The sequence below is a fragment of the Melospiza georgiana genome, chromosome 23, assembly GCF_028018845.1.
Source record: "Melospiza georgiana isolate bMelGeo1 chromosome 23, bMelGeo1.pri, whole genome shotgun sequence".
Taxonomy (NCBI): Eukaryota; Metazoa; Chordata; class Aves; order Passeriformes; family Passerellidae; genus Melospiza; species Melospiza georgiana.
In genome coordinates, this window is record NC_080452.1 from 4,021,882 (window position 1) to 4,036,914 (window position 15,033).

General features: G+C 46.0%; 1 protein-coding gene across 3 annotated transcripts; it reads right to left on the minus strand.

The window, feature by feature from the left end:
• Positions 1–9,042: 9,042 nt before the first annotated feature.
• UBE2T (ubiquitin conjugating enzyme E2 T) lies at positions 9,043–13,917 on the minus strand. Of its 3 annotated transcripts, none has more exons than XM_058039778.1 (7): positions 13,904–13,917; positions 12,806–12,951; positions 12,201–12,270; positions 11,386–11,491; positions 10,670–10,768; positions 10,215–10,295; positions 9,043–9,335 (listed from the first exon to the last, which is right to left on the minus strand). In XM_058039778.1, exons 2-7 carry the CDS (start codon positions 12,909–12,911, stop codon positions 9,210–9,212), a joined length of 588 nt encoding a protein of 195 aa, XP_057895761.1. In that variant the 5' UTR covers positions 12,912–12,951; positions 13,904–13,917; the 3' UTR covers positions 9,043–9,209. The 3 variants fall into 3 exon arrangements, with proteins under 3 accessions (XP_057895761.1, XP_057895758.1, XP_057895759.1); XM_058039775.1 differs by lacking the exon at positions 13,904–13,917 and adding an exon at positions 13,775–13,887; XM_058039776.1 differs by lacking the exon at positions 13,904–13,917 and adding an exon at positions 13,767–13,887.
• Positions 13,918–15,033: the final 1,116 nt, after the last annotated feature.

Below are 15,033 nucleotides of genomic sequence, written 5' to 3' on the forward strand. Positions count from 1 at the left end.
AATTGGCCACATTCTTAATGGATTGGTGTGTTTGCCACACTTTTGGTATTCCCTACTCTCCCATGGCTCAAGTGAAAGAGCACATCACACTTTGAAACATATCTTGGATAAACAAAAAGGGGAAGTAACACAGGCAACACCACAAATGCGATTGAATAAACCTTTATGTCTTTAATTTTTTAAACAGTTCTTTTGCAGAACCTGACCCACTAATTTTTCGGTATTTTCCTAATAACCCACAGGCAAAGTTGAAAGAAAATCCTTTAGTTTTAATTAGAAACAGGACAAATTGAGCGTCCATTTCCTTTAATAACCTGGGGCAAAGGGTATGCTTGTGTTTTGACAGGTAGAGGACCTAAGTGGATTCCAGCGAAGAATGTAAAGCCATATCATGTGCAAAAACACGCTGACAACCCCACAAACAGAGAAATAAGCAGGCAGACATGAGCGGAACAGAGACTACATCTAGCAATGCATACATGAGCAACAAGGAACCAGGGAATCCTGTCTCATCTATACTGACCAAAGGCCAGAAGAAAAAGAGGGGGGGGACCAAAGAAACAGCTACAGGAAGTTAGTGGGAACATAGCCATTGTCCCACAGGGTGATATAAAAACACAGCTAGTAAGAAAACCACGAGGAAGGCCAAAAGGAAGCAAGAAAGTGACTGTTTTAACTGAGGGAATGCGGAGCTAAATCAAATGCTATGCTTATGTCTTTTTATTTTGTTTGCTTTTAGTAGCGCAACTTTTACCATTAAGCAACCCAAAACAAATGTTTGGGTGACTTTAGCTAATGCATGAGGCTTAGACACCATATGCTTACCCACTACAACCCCAGAAAATCCATTTTCAACTTGCTTAGTAAGGCTGCCCGTGGACATATGGCCAATACAAGAGAAAACTATTTGTGTTTTAAGAGGTAAAAGTGCTGGCAGCACATGGGATTGGGATCACAACTCTGTAGACACTTGGAATTATTGGGCAGGAGAACTTTCCCGAACATCCTTAGAGCATCAGGAGATTGATCTCCTTGGCACAGTAAAAATGGATTTTTGTATTAAGTTCAGCTGTACAGGGAAAAATCATGGCTGATGAAAGATTTTTCTTCCTATCACCGAGTGTATAACCCAGTTTCTTGGGGAAATTATACTTGTCCAGTACAAAGGTCTATTGACACACCTTTACAGTTGCTCCAAGGGATGTTTCTTATCTGTGGAGATAGAGCCTGGCCTGCCATTCCATCACACATCATAGGTGACCCACATAGCTTGGGGAGACTTACTTTGCTGACACCAAGTATGAAAATGATCACTGACAATAGATGCAGAGGTAAGAAGTTTGTTCATCAATATGAATCAGATTGTTAAGATTATTTTAAACCCTTGGAGTTTAGGAAAAAGGTTTTCAGCATCTGTACTTTTACCTCAACTTGCCTCTGCAGTAGTGTTAAAGCAAATAGATCTAATAGGCTGTTGGCTAAGTAAACAAACCTGTAGGAATGTGCCTCCTGTTGACGGAGTGACCAAATTATTCTTTGTCTACTTAAAAAGGCAAAAAGCCCAGAAGTTTCTCTCCTCAATTTGTTAAAAAGACACCTCTTAGGACCTTTGGGAATTCACCTCATGTTGTAATCTAAAGTATTTCTAAAGTCCCATACTGTTGTATTCATATTTCTAAAGTCTCATACCTTCTTGGTGATACTTCTTGGCGGCAGTTCTTCACAGCTCTGACTTCTTGCTTGTTGTCAGCTCAACTCGAGTGGCCAAGCCCAGCCCCTTTTATCCCAGTTATCTTCACTAGCTGCAGCTGCAGCCTATCAAAAACAACCAGGGCTTATCAGGACAAGGCCTATATACAGATATTCAATATACAATACAGATATTTTACTAAGACTCCTACTATATTTCCCCCTTTTTGTTTACTTACAGATATTCAATATACAATACAGATATTTTACTAAGACTCCTACTATAACCTCAGACTTGGTGCTGCCCAATTGGACAGAGGCCAAAAGGTCCTGCCTTGGTAATTCACTAGAAAAAGAAGAGAACAAAGGAAATAATCACTATTGTTGAGGGTTTTAGCAGGAGCAAGAACCTCTTGTCCCTGGCTCAGTTTTTCTCTGAAAGACCTTTTATTTTGCCTTTTATTAAAACTTTTTCTGTTTCCAACACTACCTCAGAAGCCATCCTGCTAATTTTATGCCATTCAAGGTAGCTGAGCTGTAGTATATGGTAGAGATAATTCATGCTATTAATGTATAAAATATTGTAAAATCCAAACCATGTCTTTCGACCATCCTGGCTGGGAGCAGTTGTCTTATTCATATACATCTAGTTCCTGGATGCGCGTTAAGATAAACATCGACGCTTTAAATTAAGAATAGAAGCTTCCAGATCTATAACCGTTGGCTTCCCCGGGTTGCCGGGCCCACTTGAAAACGATTATTGCCTTGCCAATTGCATCTGTCGAGATAACCAATGGCCCCACCCTGATACATGTGAATACATGGCTTCTCCGGACTGACAACATCGACACACCTGGACTGGACCTTTGTCCACCTCTGCACATGTAAAGCAACAGCGATGCATGTGAAGAGACACAAAGAACATTTGGTCATCTCTGCCTTGGGCAGAATAAACTGTATAAAATCTCGCTGTGTGAGGCAGCATTCCTGAACTGGGGAGACTCTGACACTTGGGAGGTCAGATCTGTGTTCACCCAGTGCCGATCCCGGGCTCGACGCTGACCCTTGGCTGTGGTGGTTTCAACGACCAGACTTCAGTCTCACAGAAAAATTAATAAATCTTTGCTAAATTTTCTTATAAGTTTGGCTCACAATTTGATCATTCATAACATGAGCTATCTTGGTTGTGATATGTTCTCTGAGAGCTCTTAAGACCTGGCTCAAGGAGAAACCTATCACAAACCAATGCTACTTCTCTTGCATTAAATGATTTGTTAGCAGTTGTCAAAGGTGTAAGATACGCAACTCTGCAAAAGAGGGGAATAGATTTTCTCTTATTGGCACACAGTCATGGATGCAAAAATTTTGATGGAATGTGTTGTATGAATCTGTCTGATCATTCAGAATCCATCCATAAAAGCATACAGCAATTGAAAGAAGGTGTATCCTGTGGAGAAATGGCTACATGACAGAGGTCATGTAGACATTCGCTTGTTAGCCGACCAGGAGCTGGGAAAGTACAAGATAGCATGTCCTTGGGCCTAGCTGGGTATGATAACAAGTAGACAGAGAGCCGTGGGAAATAGAGAATGTAGGCCCAAAGGAATGAGAAAGAGTTGATGGTACAGTTAACCAATAGATCGCTTGGCTTACAGAATATTCATAAGCTTATTATTTGCTGTATAAGTGTCTGATGCTCTCTTCAATAAACGGAACTTGCTGTTGAATCATATTGAGCCCTGAGTTTTCCCTGCACCCGACAAATGGCTCATCCCTGACAAAGGCCTCATTCTGCGACAAATGGCACCCGAACAGCGACCCTATGGACCCCTGTGAGCCACGGTCGGTGCAGTATTTGGGTGTCAGTCCCGACACAGCCCAGGAGGCACAAAAAGCGGGCCCTGCCTCAGGCGACCCTATAGAGGAGTCCTGGAAAAAGGCGAAAGGGTGGCCTTCGGTGCCCTGGTGACCTCACAGGAGAGTCCAGCTGACTGAATGCCGTAGAAATCCTGGAAAGGCTGCAGCGCGCTGAATGAATGACAGGTTAAAAGGTAATACGGGGAAAAGCGGCATATAATCCTTTCTAAATGCTTTTTAGAAAAGCGGGGACTATAGACTGTTGACTTGGGAAGACAATTCCTGAGATTGCTGCATATAGACTTGCAAAAATGTGCGTTGTCGTGCTGGCGCTGCAAGTATACGTGCAATAAATCAGCGACCCTGCTGTGGCGGCGGCAGCAGCCGCGTCTCGGGGCGCCTGCGGGGCTGTGCCACTCCGAACTCGGCATGGGCACTGTGCCATGGGAGCAGCCGCGGTGGGCGGCTTGCCTGAGATGCTGCGCTGCAGCGGTGGTAGCGGAGGCAGCTGTGGGGGCAGCGACCCGCGCCGCCTGAGATGCCGTGCTGCGAGTCCGGCGCACGCAGTGATTCAGCCTGCCGGCAAGTCTCACGAAACAAGGAGCCCAGTGCAGGGGGGTTCACCCGCTCTGACACAAGCAGCGCGGGACCAGAGCGCTTTTCCAGCGCCAGCACTTCTCCCTCTGCCCCGCGGCCAGCAAAAGCTTCAGTTTTAGACCTAACAGCTGTAATAAATGTGACTCTTGTCAACAAAACAAAAGATCCCTACTGCAATTAAGAAACCAGTGATAATAAATAAGCGACACCAAGGAGCATTACTATGAAGACGTTCCTCACCTAAGTTAAAAAGCCTTTTTGTTCTTCCTGGCAGAGACTGTGAAAGAGAAATCAGCGTAGTGAATGCGTGGGTCAAATTTCAGCCGATTTGGCTTAGCATCCGTTATGCTGTCTTAAAATCACCTGTATTAACACAGTCTTTAAACATCAGAAGCCCAGATAACTCAGTTGGTGGAACATCAAACTCTGAAATTGTATTTTGAAAATTTTAAAAATGTTAAAGATATGTTAAAGCGGTTGTATAAGTAGGATGTAATAAGTGTGCTTTTTGTATTCTTTGAGCTTTGTTAGGATGTGATAGATGTAAAAGCAAGCACTGAATTCAAAAGAATTTTTCCACAGCTATACCTTGAACAAACTCCTTATTTTTAGGTGCATTCAAGTGTAAAAATGCTGTAGCAAACACACGAAGAAAGTTGTTTTAGCTTAGTATTTTAGAGTCAGGCCTGTAAGTAAGTCATAGTAAATGCTATATTCTATTTCTATAGTAAGTTCCATCCGTTGCTAAATAGTTTAAGTTAAATTATCTATTAAGTGCCATTAAATGTTAAATACTGTTAAGGTTAAGTTTTGTTAAGTTTATGTCCTGTTAGGTTTAAGTGCTGTTCAGTTTAATTTCTGTTAAGTTTAAGTGTTATTAAGTTTAAGTGAAGTTACATTCTGTTAAGTTTAAATTATATTAGGTTTAAGTTATGTAGAATTTAAAGTCGGTTGAATTCTGTTAAGGTTAAGTTCTGTTAAATTTAATGATTTTACATGTAACTTCTGTTGATTTGAAAATCTGTTAAGTTCTGTTAAGGTTAAGTTTTGTTAAGGTTAAAGTCTGTTAAACTTAAGTTCTGCTAAGTTAAAGTTCTGTTAAGTTTAATTTCTGTTAAGTTTAAGTAAAAATAAGTTTAAGTGATGTTAAGTTCTGTTATGGTTAAATATTTAAAGTTTAAGTATTTTAAGTCTAAGTGCTATTAAGTTTAAGTGATGTTAGATAGATTTATGCTTTTATGCTAGGTGTTTATTTTATGACTTGTGTGCAAGGTGTTGTTGTGAACATCAGAGAAACTTTAGTTAAAAGAGACAATCAGAAGCATTTGTGAGTAAAGCCATTCCTGTTTGAAGCGTATCTGCTGTTTGAGAATGGAAAGCAAACTTACCAGACAATCGACGCAGATGAAACCTGTGCACATGTTGCTCCTTTAGCTTATTTTTGTAGGTTGTATTAGCACACCTGAGTTTTATTTGATCCTTGTAGCAGCATAGAATCCTTCTTGTATCTGTCGTATGGCATATCCTATAAATAGTGATAGCCTTTTCAGTTTGTCTCCCTGGCTCGGATCCCTTATAAGAGAGAAACCTTGCTAGTTGAGAATACCGCTTGTAATGTAATAGTTGTTAGAATTGCCTGTTCTTGTATTGCAAAGAGTATGACACAGTTAGCCCATCAAACCTTGCTTGTGCAACAAGAAAACAGGGGAATTGTAGAGAAATGGCTACATGACAGAGGTCATGTAGACATTCGCTTGTTAGCCAACCAGGAGCTGGGAAAGTACCGAACACAGCTAGTTTGAGTTTTGCACCTGCAAGATAGCGTGTCCTTGGGCCTAGCTGGGTATGATAACAAGTAGACAGAGAGCCATGGGAAATAGAGAATGTAGGCCCAAAGGAATGAGAAAGAGTTGATGGTACAGTTAACCAATAGATCGCTTGGCTTACAGAATATTCATAAGCTTATTATTTGCTGTATAAGTGTCTGATGCTCTCTTCAATAAACGGAACTTGCTGTTGAATCATATTGAGCCCTGAGTTTTCCCTGCACCCGACAAATGGCTCATCCCCGACAAAGGCCTCATTCTGCAGCAGTATCCAAAATTAGGGTTGATTATAAAACTTGGTTAGATGTTTTGAGAGATGGAGTTTCGCACCTTGCCTGAAATAACTTCTAAAAATAGGCAGGTATATATTAATTGACATAGTAATTGTGCTAATAATGGTGCCTTGCTTGCTTCAATGTGTGCGGCAGATGTTCGATAAAGCTATTAAGGGTGTATTTGTGGTTTGACAGAAAGGGTGAGACGTGGAAAACGCAAGCACAGAGAGCTCCCAAAGCCTTGAACATACAAGCTTGGAGATAGATGGATACAGTGTTAAACCTAAGACCCTGGAGAAGGTTTGAAGATTTAGAACACAAAATTGAAACAGACACAGAGTAAGAATAAACATTTGTAGTTTAGCAGAAAAATGTTTTATGCAAGGAGAAATATGCCTCATGTAAACAAATAAATATGTTATGCAAGATAGTAAAAAATTTTAAAGTCTAGTAATGGAACTTGTTATAGAGTTAGTAAAAAGTAGAAGATACAGCAATAAGTTTCTGTAGAGTTATATGATTGGATAAAAATATACACATTGCAGCAAAATCATATAAAACAGCAATGAATGATTGTTTTATGAAGATGCTAGCGAGCTTTGTGGAAATAGCTGATTGGATAAGAAATTTATAAAAGATGTCGTAACTAGAGTTAAAAGAGTTTCTGGTGTGATGGTGTGAACAGAAAACGGTTCAAAACCAAACTGGAACAACAAAAGTACATGTCAAAAGAACTGTAAACCTTAACAGAACTTCTTCCTACCATACTTATTAACTCCTTATTTGCATGGGCCAGTTACTACACCTTATTCATAATATCACTGAGCTTCATTGCTTCCCAGGCATTGGGAACCTCACTGAGTCCTCTCTTTGCTCCAGAGATGGGCCTGACTCACTTTTCTGGGAGCAGGGACAGGACATGGGTTAAAATCCCAGCAGAGAACCTGCAGAGCAAGAGGCCAAGCACCTGACTTGCTCCTACTGCAATCTGCTGCCAGCCCTCTTCTTTGGGTCTGTGGAAACACCAAGAATTGTCCTCCTTAGCCCAGTCCTCTTGCGCTCTTCACCCTGCACATCACATCGCTGACATCCTGCTCTTCCACATCCATCCTCCCAGATCCCTGGGAATCCTTTGAGCTTTTCCTCACCTACTGTGAGCTGGTTCTTGTCACTGGCTATCTCTTGGAGTCACAACAGAGCCAAGACACCATCCAGGTTAGCCTAATGGTCCAACTGGAACCTAACAGACTGCTCTGGAGAGCCAGAGTTGTAAGACTTGAGTTTAATGACTTAGCCCTTGAGATTACATGGAAAACTAAGCCTTTCCTGGGAAAGGATTCCCACCAGCTGTTTCTGACCTGTCTGCTGCTCAGCTCCTGCTCTTGGTTGTGAAAATAGAAACTGAACTACTTGGTGCTATTCCCATGTCTCTGAAAGTTGGAAACTGGAAGCTGAAGCAGTGGTTCCAGTTTTCCTTTTGTCATGGTTTGACACTGGCCAAACACCAGGCACAAAAGTCATTTGCTTACCCTCTCTTGCTACTGTTGGGCAGAGGAGAGGGAAAAAATGAAGGGCTCATGAATTGAGATAAGGACAGGGAGAGAAAAACACTAAGGGCAAAACAGGTTTAAAGTAAATTTATTATCAACAAAGTCGGAAGAGGAGAATGAGAAGTAAAATAAGCCTTTAAACCACATTTTTCCTCCTCCAGCCCCTCTCTCGTTCCTACTGACAGTGTGGGGAGACAGGGTGTGGGAGTTTTAGTCAGTTTGTCACTTGAGATCTTGTGTTCGCTCAGGGAGTAGTTTTTTCTCTGCTGCGCTGTGTGGTCCCTCCCACAGGCAAACAGTCTTCCCAAAACTGCTGTGGTGTGGGTCACTCATCCATGGGAATGTAATCTTTTAATGATAGGCTGCTCTAGTTTGGAAGCAAAGGCCTTCTCTCTCTATTCGAGTCTCCCACTGGATTTCAGCTTTCTCTGCTGCAGCTAGACCCCTGTTCTCATGGACTGTGAGTGAACTTCTGCATCCCCTGTGGACTTCACGCATTACAAGGGGACAGTTTGTTTCACCATGGTACTCACCATAGCTTGCAGAGGAACCTTGGCTCTGACACTTGCAGCACCTCCTTCCCCACCGACCTTGGTGCTGCCGTGTGGTTTTCTCTCACATGTTCTCACTTCCTCCTCTTCTCTGACTAGAAAAAAAAAAACCTGCTACTTGTAGGTACTCTTGCCAAGAAGTCCCTATAATTCTTGCAAGATCCTGCAGCGCAGAGAAGCTGGTCTCATTTAGGTTCCACATCAAGGAATTGCTTGCCCTGTTTCCCTTGGTGGCCAGTTGGCCTGGCTGTCATTGTGTGGGCAGCGGCCACCACAGCATTGGCACCATTTAACACCTCTCCTCATGCAGGGCATCAGGAAGGGGAAGACACTGCCCCTGCACTTCTGTCTGCACTGGTTGGCTAGGGGTGCCCAGGCAGGCAAGGCTCACCACAGGCCACACCAGCAAGGCAGTGCCTCCCCACCACTGAAGAAAAAACAGCACATGGGGGCAGTTATTTTCTTCTTAAATGCCATCACAGAGGCATTAGCAACCTCTCTAACTGGGCCCTTGATGCCCATCTTCAGAGCCATCAGAGGCTGGTTCTGTCAGAAACGGTGGAAGCTTCTAGCAGCTTCTCACAGAAACTACTCCTGTGGCCCTCTCCCACTACCAGAAACCATGCTGCACCACATCAACTCACCTTTTCTTTCAAATATTCCAAAACCTCCACTCAACAAAATGGAAAAGTAGATATAAATAAAAGCTTTATATTTTATTAATATAATGGAACTTTTCACAAAAAAATAACACCCCAAAGAAACAGAAACCCAAAGCTGATGCAGCCCCTAAAAGGCAGACTCTTTCCTTGTATATGTGTGAGGGGAAGGGGACAGTGACAGCCCAAAGAGAACAAAAACCCCTCAGGAATCTGGGCGGGATTTCTTCTCCTTCCTGCTGATGTCAACACCTTTTCTTTTCTGCATGGTCGATTCACTGCTGGTGCTTGTTTCACTTTGGCTGATTTTCTCTTCCAAAGGCTTGGAAGCCTGTGATAACCCAAGAAATAAGAGTTGTGAATATTTTAATTTTACAGCCATTGGAATGCCCTGTGCTCCACCAAGGTCAGAGCTAATTGTACTCTGGCTCTTACACAGTGAGCCTTTGTTATTCTGCTCCCACTGCTGGGATTTTTAGGAAAGGGGATGACAGGAGACCAAGATAATGGCTGAGCAGGGCAGTAGAACACACATAGATGAGCCAGGTTGCTCCAGGGCTCTGTGTTGTTGCAGGGATGGCTTCGCTCTGTGCCCTCCTGACAACCACAGTTAACTTGGAAATGCATTCAGTGCTGGAGCAGTGAGCATGGCTCCTGCAGGGAAGATATCCCCATCCCAGAAAGGGTGTTACCCAAATCAGGTGCAAGGGAGGAAAGGCATCTAGGGAAGGGAGAAGGTCCAAAGGTAACTGATTTTTGGGCAGAGACTTTGATCTGCTTAAGGGTGATTTTATTTTTATGAGACTGAAGAGAGGAAAGGAGGCAGGAAGAGTGGAAGGATGATGGGAGGAAGGCTGAACTCCATCAGGGAACAGGGAGACCAGGTGGAGAACTGACACAGGTGGGCATCAGGTACAGGTGGGCAGGGAACAGAGCTGAGGGAGAATAGGGCTATAGCATCCCTGGGAAGGGTTTATCCATCTCTCCCTCCTCCACCTTGAGCAGCCTGGCAGTTTTTAGTGAATGAGCACATTTAATTGGAAGGAGAGAATGTAATGAGCTTAAAAAAATATAATGAAATTAAATACAGATCCAAAACACAGAGCAGAAGGTGAGGAAGTAAAGAACAAAGCAACTGTGAAAGGGAAACAGACAAAAGGACTGTAGACCAAGAGGGAGCCATACCAAGTGAGCAGAGCATGGTCCTTACCCTCAGCTGCCCTGCGTATTTCTCGGTCCACTCCCTGGCATTGAGCAGGAACAGCTGCTTGTTGTACTTGTACTCTGAGGACTAAATGGGAAGAGCAAGACAAAGACAGAGATTTGATTGAATACATGTCACTGAGAAGCTGCGACCAAGTCTGGCTTTAGGACTCCTAAACCAGACTAAAACTGCAACAAGCATGAAATGTAAAATTCATTTAGCTTGCTTGAAGAACTTGTGCTGCCATTTGCACTGAAGATAGTAGCTTGAAGACAGGACCATGACCATCTCTTCTGGCCTCAGCTGCCTCAGGGAAGCCCAGCGATGCCCCAGCTGACCCAGGTCAGGCCATGCTCCAAATGTGTCAATCCAGAGGGAGTGAAGCAGAAGCTGAGCCTAAGTCCAGCCCCCTACTCCCTCCCCACCCACGTCCATGGCCAGGAGAGAGGGAGCTCACGTACAATATTGGCCATGAGAGGATCATCAGGGTTGGGCTCTGCCATCAGCAGCTGGATGGAGGTCAGCAGGGTGGAGATGTTCAGGGAAGGCCTCCATGCACCCTGTAAGGAAACAGGAGGAGAGCAGCAGCTCAGGCAAAGAAACCAGCACACGGCAGACTAGAAACACTTCAGAACCCACAGCACTTCAACACAACCTGCCCACAGTTGCCTTGGGACTTCCAGCACCTAATGCCCCATGGAACACACCAGACCCACTCTCAACACAAGGCTCCAAGGAAGCCCAACTGACAACCAGGGCAGTGGTCATGGCTCCAAGGCTGCCAGAGCTCAAGGAGCATTTGGATAAAGCTCCCAGGCACACAGTGGGACTCTGGACTTGTCCTGCACAAATCCAGCTTGTGGCCCTGATAATCCTTTCAATTCAAGAGATCCCATAATTCTATGGGCTGTACCCTGCACATCTCTGCTGTGTTGGGGCAACTCATTTTCAGACATAATGCCTTTTGACTCCAATCTTTGAAGCCTTGGAAACTCATATGGAACAAAAACATCATGTTCTGGCTCTAAACAAAGAAGATGCCACTCAAAACTTCATTCCCTGCTCCCTGTAAATAAGTCAGGAGCAAAGAGACATTCAATCAGGCTTTTACAAGAAGCAGATAAGGAGTTCATTATCCTGCCCAGGCTCACTTACCCACACCCAAGCACTGTTTTACCTTCGGTGGTAACTTAAGAACATCCAGGCAAATCCTTCCAGCAGAGTCGATGTTGGGATGGTAGATGGGGGTCAGGAAGCGAATCTTTGGCGGCTCAAACGGGTACCTGAAGGGACAAGCATTAAGAAACAAAAGTTACTGTTATATTTATAGGACCTGTTGTTTTGTCACCCAAGCAATGCCATAATTTTCTCCTCCCAGCCTACATGACACCCTTCCCCAAAAATCTTCAGAGGCAGTGCTCTGCCTTTGCTGCTTCCAGCTGTGTCAGACTAACTCTTCGCTGGATAGCCTTCCACAAGGGGAAGAACAAACTTTGCACTGATGAACAAACTCCTTCCAGAAAGCTTTCAGACAGTACGATGAAGCAAAAGTCTTATCATTGCACTTTTAGGTTTTTAATCACACATCTTTGATGTTCAATGCAAAATAAGTATCAGCTACTAGAAAAATTGCATTCCCTAAAAAGAGGGTCTCAATTCCTTGTTGAGAGGATGAAGACTCACGTCAGTATTTACAGCAAATACCCTTACGTCAGTTAACTAATACTTAAAGCAGGACTACACCAACTACTTAATCAGAGAATCACCCTGGTTTACATTAGAAGGGACCTTAAAGCACATTTCACTCTACCCCCTGCCATGGGCAGGAACCTTCCACTAGCCCAAGATGCTCCAAGCCCCATCCAACCTGGGCCTGGACACTTCCAGGGATGGGGCAGCCACAGCTTCTCTGGGCAGCCTGTGCCAGGTTCTCTCCACCCTCACAGGGGAGAACTCCTTAACTGAGCGAGCTAGAGTCTATTGCCCACCTACCTTTCAGGAACTATGATTTCCAGGTTGAATATTCCTTTCTCATATGGTGTGCCCACACCTCCTAAAATTTCTTTAAGAGCAAGATGAAAATACAAGAATTACATTTAAAATCAGAATTACAGAATGGTTTGGGTTGGAAGGGGCCTTCAAGATCATCTTGTCCAGCAGTCCCCATGTACCTCCCACAATTACAGAGCTGTTCAGGTGACAGAATCACAGAAAGTTAAGCGTTGGGAGGGACCTTAAAGACCACCCAATTCCAGGAAGCCCTTCCATTATTCCAGGTTGCTCCAAGCCTCATCTAACCTGGATACTCCCAGGGATGGGACAGCCACAGCTTCTCTGGGCAACCTGTGCCAGGGCCTCACTTCCCTCACTAGGGAGAATCCAGGAATAAAAAATTTCATCAAATGTGTTCTTATGTAAGACCAGTTCCACCCCCCAGCAATCAAAACTAAGGGTAGACCAGCCAAGTCACAGGCCAAGCTATGTTTAAAGGAAACTACAATCCCACATTTCCACATAGCCTGTAAAGCCCAAAGCATCACAGACCTAGCAGCAAACTGCAGCCCAGCCCTGCCTTTGGGAACCCCCAGGGTACGTACGTGCCCGTAGGTCATCCAGCTGCCCGTTCTGCCAGCAAGTGATGCCCGGAGGTGGCTCTGCAGCCAGGAGTGAGAGCTCCCTTGCCAGCCGTGAAGCTCTCTGCATGGTGCTGGAGCTCTGAGACCAAATTCTATTCCTGACAAACCTGGATTTTTAAAAACAGCACTTTAAATTGAGATTTTTTTTTTTTTTTTGGCTAAGGACCTGGGTTTTGAGCTGTTAGCCTGATGTGATATCAGATCACAGAGAGGCTGAGGCAGTTCCTAGAGCTGCTCTTGCAGCCAGCTGGGGCAGGGGCATGAGACTCCTTATAATCCATCCCACCCCCTCAGCCCCCAGCTGAGTCTAATAAATCCTGGGGTTTAACAAATATTAATAAACTGGGAGGCCATAACCAGGCTCCAAAGCCCTTATGGGACTGTAACATCTGCCCTGGGACCCGTGTCATTTCATGGTTAAGGTACCCACTGCCCTGCTGGCGCCATTCATCAGGGCCCCTTCCTACCCAAAGGCTCCATCCCCATTTCCTGGGCAGGGGGAGACCTGAAAGCTGCCTCAGGGATGGGCCTCCCCATACCGCAGCAATGCTCCTGACACTCCCAAAGGACTAGTCTGCCCCTCAGTCCCCACAGACAGGGACAAAGGCACACCCTGAGAGGAACCTGGCTCGATTACCCACCACAGCCCTAACCACTCACCCTGAGGATGGGGGACACCCCCCGAGGCCTAACTGCCCCCTCCAGGGATTATCCTTTCCCTCAGGCACCATTAACACCCCACAGACTCGCTCACCCGAGCACCCCTCAATTTCACTGCACCTCTAGCCTGACTATCCCACTGAAGGAGCGTTCTACCCTCCTCCATCAGCCTAACTAAATACCCCTTAGCGTAATTACCCCCGCACACGGACAAGCGGTGCGCCCCCCTTCCCACTCCCCAAGGATGGGAACGGCCACCCACAGCCTCACCCCTCCAAGATCTCCCACACAATCTCTTCGGAACGACCTCCGCCCTCCCTATTTACTAATTACCGCCTCACTCTAACTAATTAACGCTCCCCCCGCAATGACCAATCCCCGGGCTCCCGCCGCACAGACCGTGAGGCGGCGCGCGGCGGGGGCGGCACTTCCGCTGTCGCCTGGCAACGGGCAGGCTCCTGGCGGGCAGCCCCACCCCCCAGGCCGCCGCTCGGGCGCTGATTGAGCTGTCCTGGCCCCCTGTCCCCGCCCCCTCAATTGAATTAGGGCGCTGCCATTGGGTGAGCGCTGCGGGCGGGAACCCAAGCCCCGCCCTCATTGAAGCAAGCGCGCGGGGTGTGGCCTGAGGCTGTGGTGGGGAGGCGAGAGCGGGGCCGGAGGAGCTCCGGGACCAACCGGGACCGCCCCGGATCCCCGGCTCTGGGATGCTCCAGCCCTGGGACCCTCCCACCCTGAACCGCGTTAAACCTCCGCGGACAGCGGGCAGCGCCCTGCTGGGAGCGGTCCTTACATAACTCCCTGTCCCAGCCAGCGTTGTGTAACCGGCCCCGTGGGGCGAGGAACCGCTGCCGCGCCCGCCGCCACCACAGGCCATGGGGAAGGAGGTAAAGGCGGGCTCAGGGAGCCCCCGGGGAGGCGGCGGGAGTCCTGGCTGGCCCGTTCGCCCTCAGCTGCTGCGGGGCTGGCGCAGGGGCCGCCCTCCCCCGTTGCCTCCTCGCCACTTCCCCGTCCGGGTGAGGGGCCCGGGCCCCGTCCTGGGCCCTCAGCCCGGTCTCCCTCCGCCCCATCCCCCATAGGCAGAGACTCGGGTGCGGTTCTCGACCCGTTGCCGGAGAAGTTCCAGTCAAGCCCCTACACTTCGATGTGTTTGGGACTTATTTCCTTCTCTGACTCAATATGCTGTTTTCTTGCATCAAAGCTGTATCCAGCACCGTATTAATCACCTAAAGTATTCAAACAGGGGAAAGAACCTAGAGGTTGGAATCAACAGTAGCCTCAGGTCTGGCTCAGTGTGTAGAGTGGGATTATGGACCCAGATTTATGCAAAAAATAATTCTTATATCCCAATTAAAAATTGTTCTCAAGCCTATCGAAACAGAATAACATTAAACAACTTAATGGTGATCGTTATTCCACTTCCCAAGCCCAGACTGTGGTTTGAGAGAGCAGGTGTAAGGCTGCTCTCTCCAGATAAACCGTTGTTTATCTGTTTCACTCTTGCTTCTGAAGCAGCCAAAATATAGTCAAAG

Excerpts from the sequence above, each read along its gene's own strand:
- UBE2T (XM_058039778.1), bottom strand. The coding sequence starts at position 12,911 with ATGCAGAGAGCTTCACGGCTGGCAAGGGAGCTCTCACTCCTGGCTGCA. Across the intron at positions 10,769-11,385 it reads TTCTTAAGTTACCACCGAAG|GGTGCATGGAGGCCTTCCCT; the intron begins GTAAAACAGTGC and ends GTTTCCTTACAG. Across the intron at positions 9,336-10,214 it reads AATACGCAGGGCAGCTGAGG|GCTTCCAAGCCTTTGGAAGA; the intron begins GTAAGGACCATG and ends GGGTTATCACAG.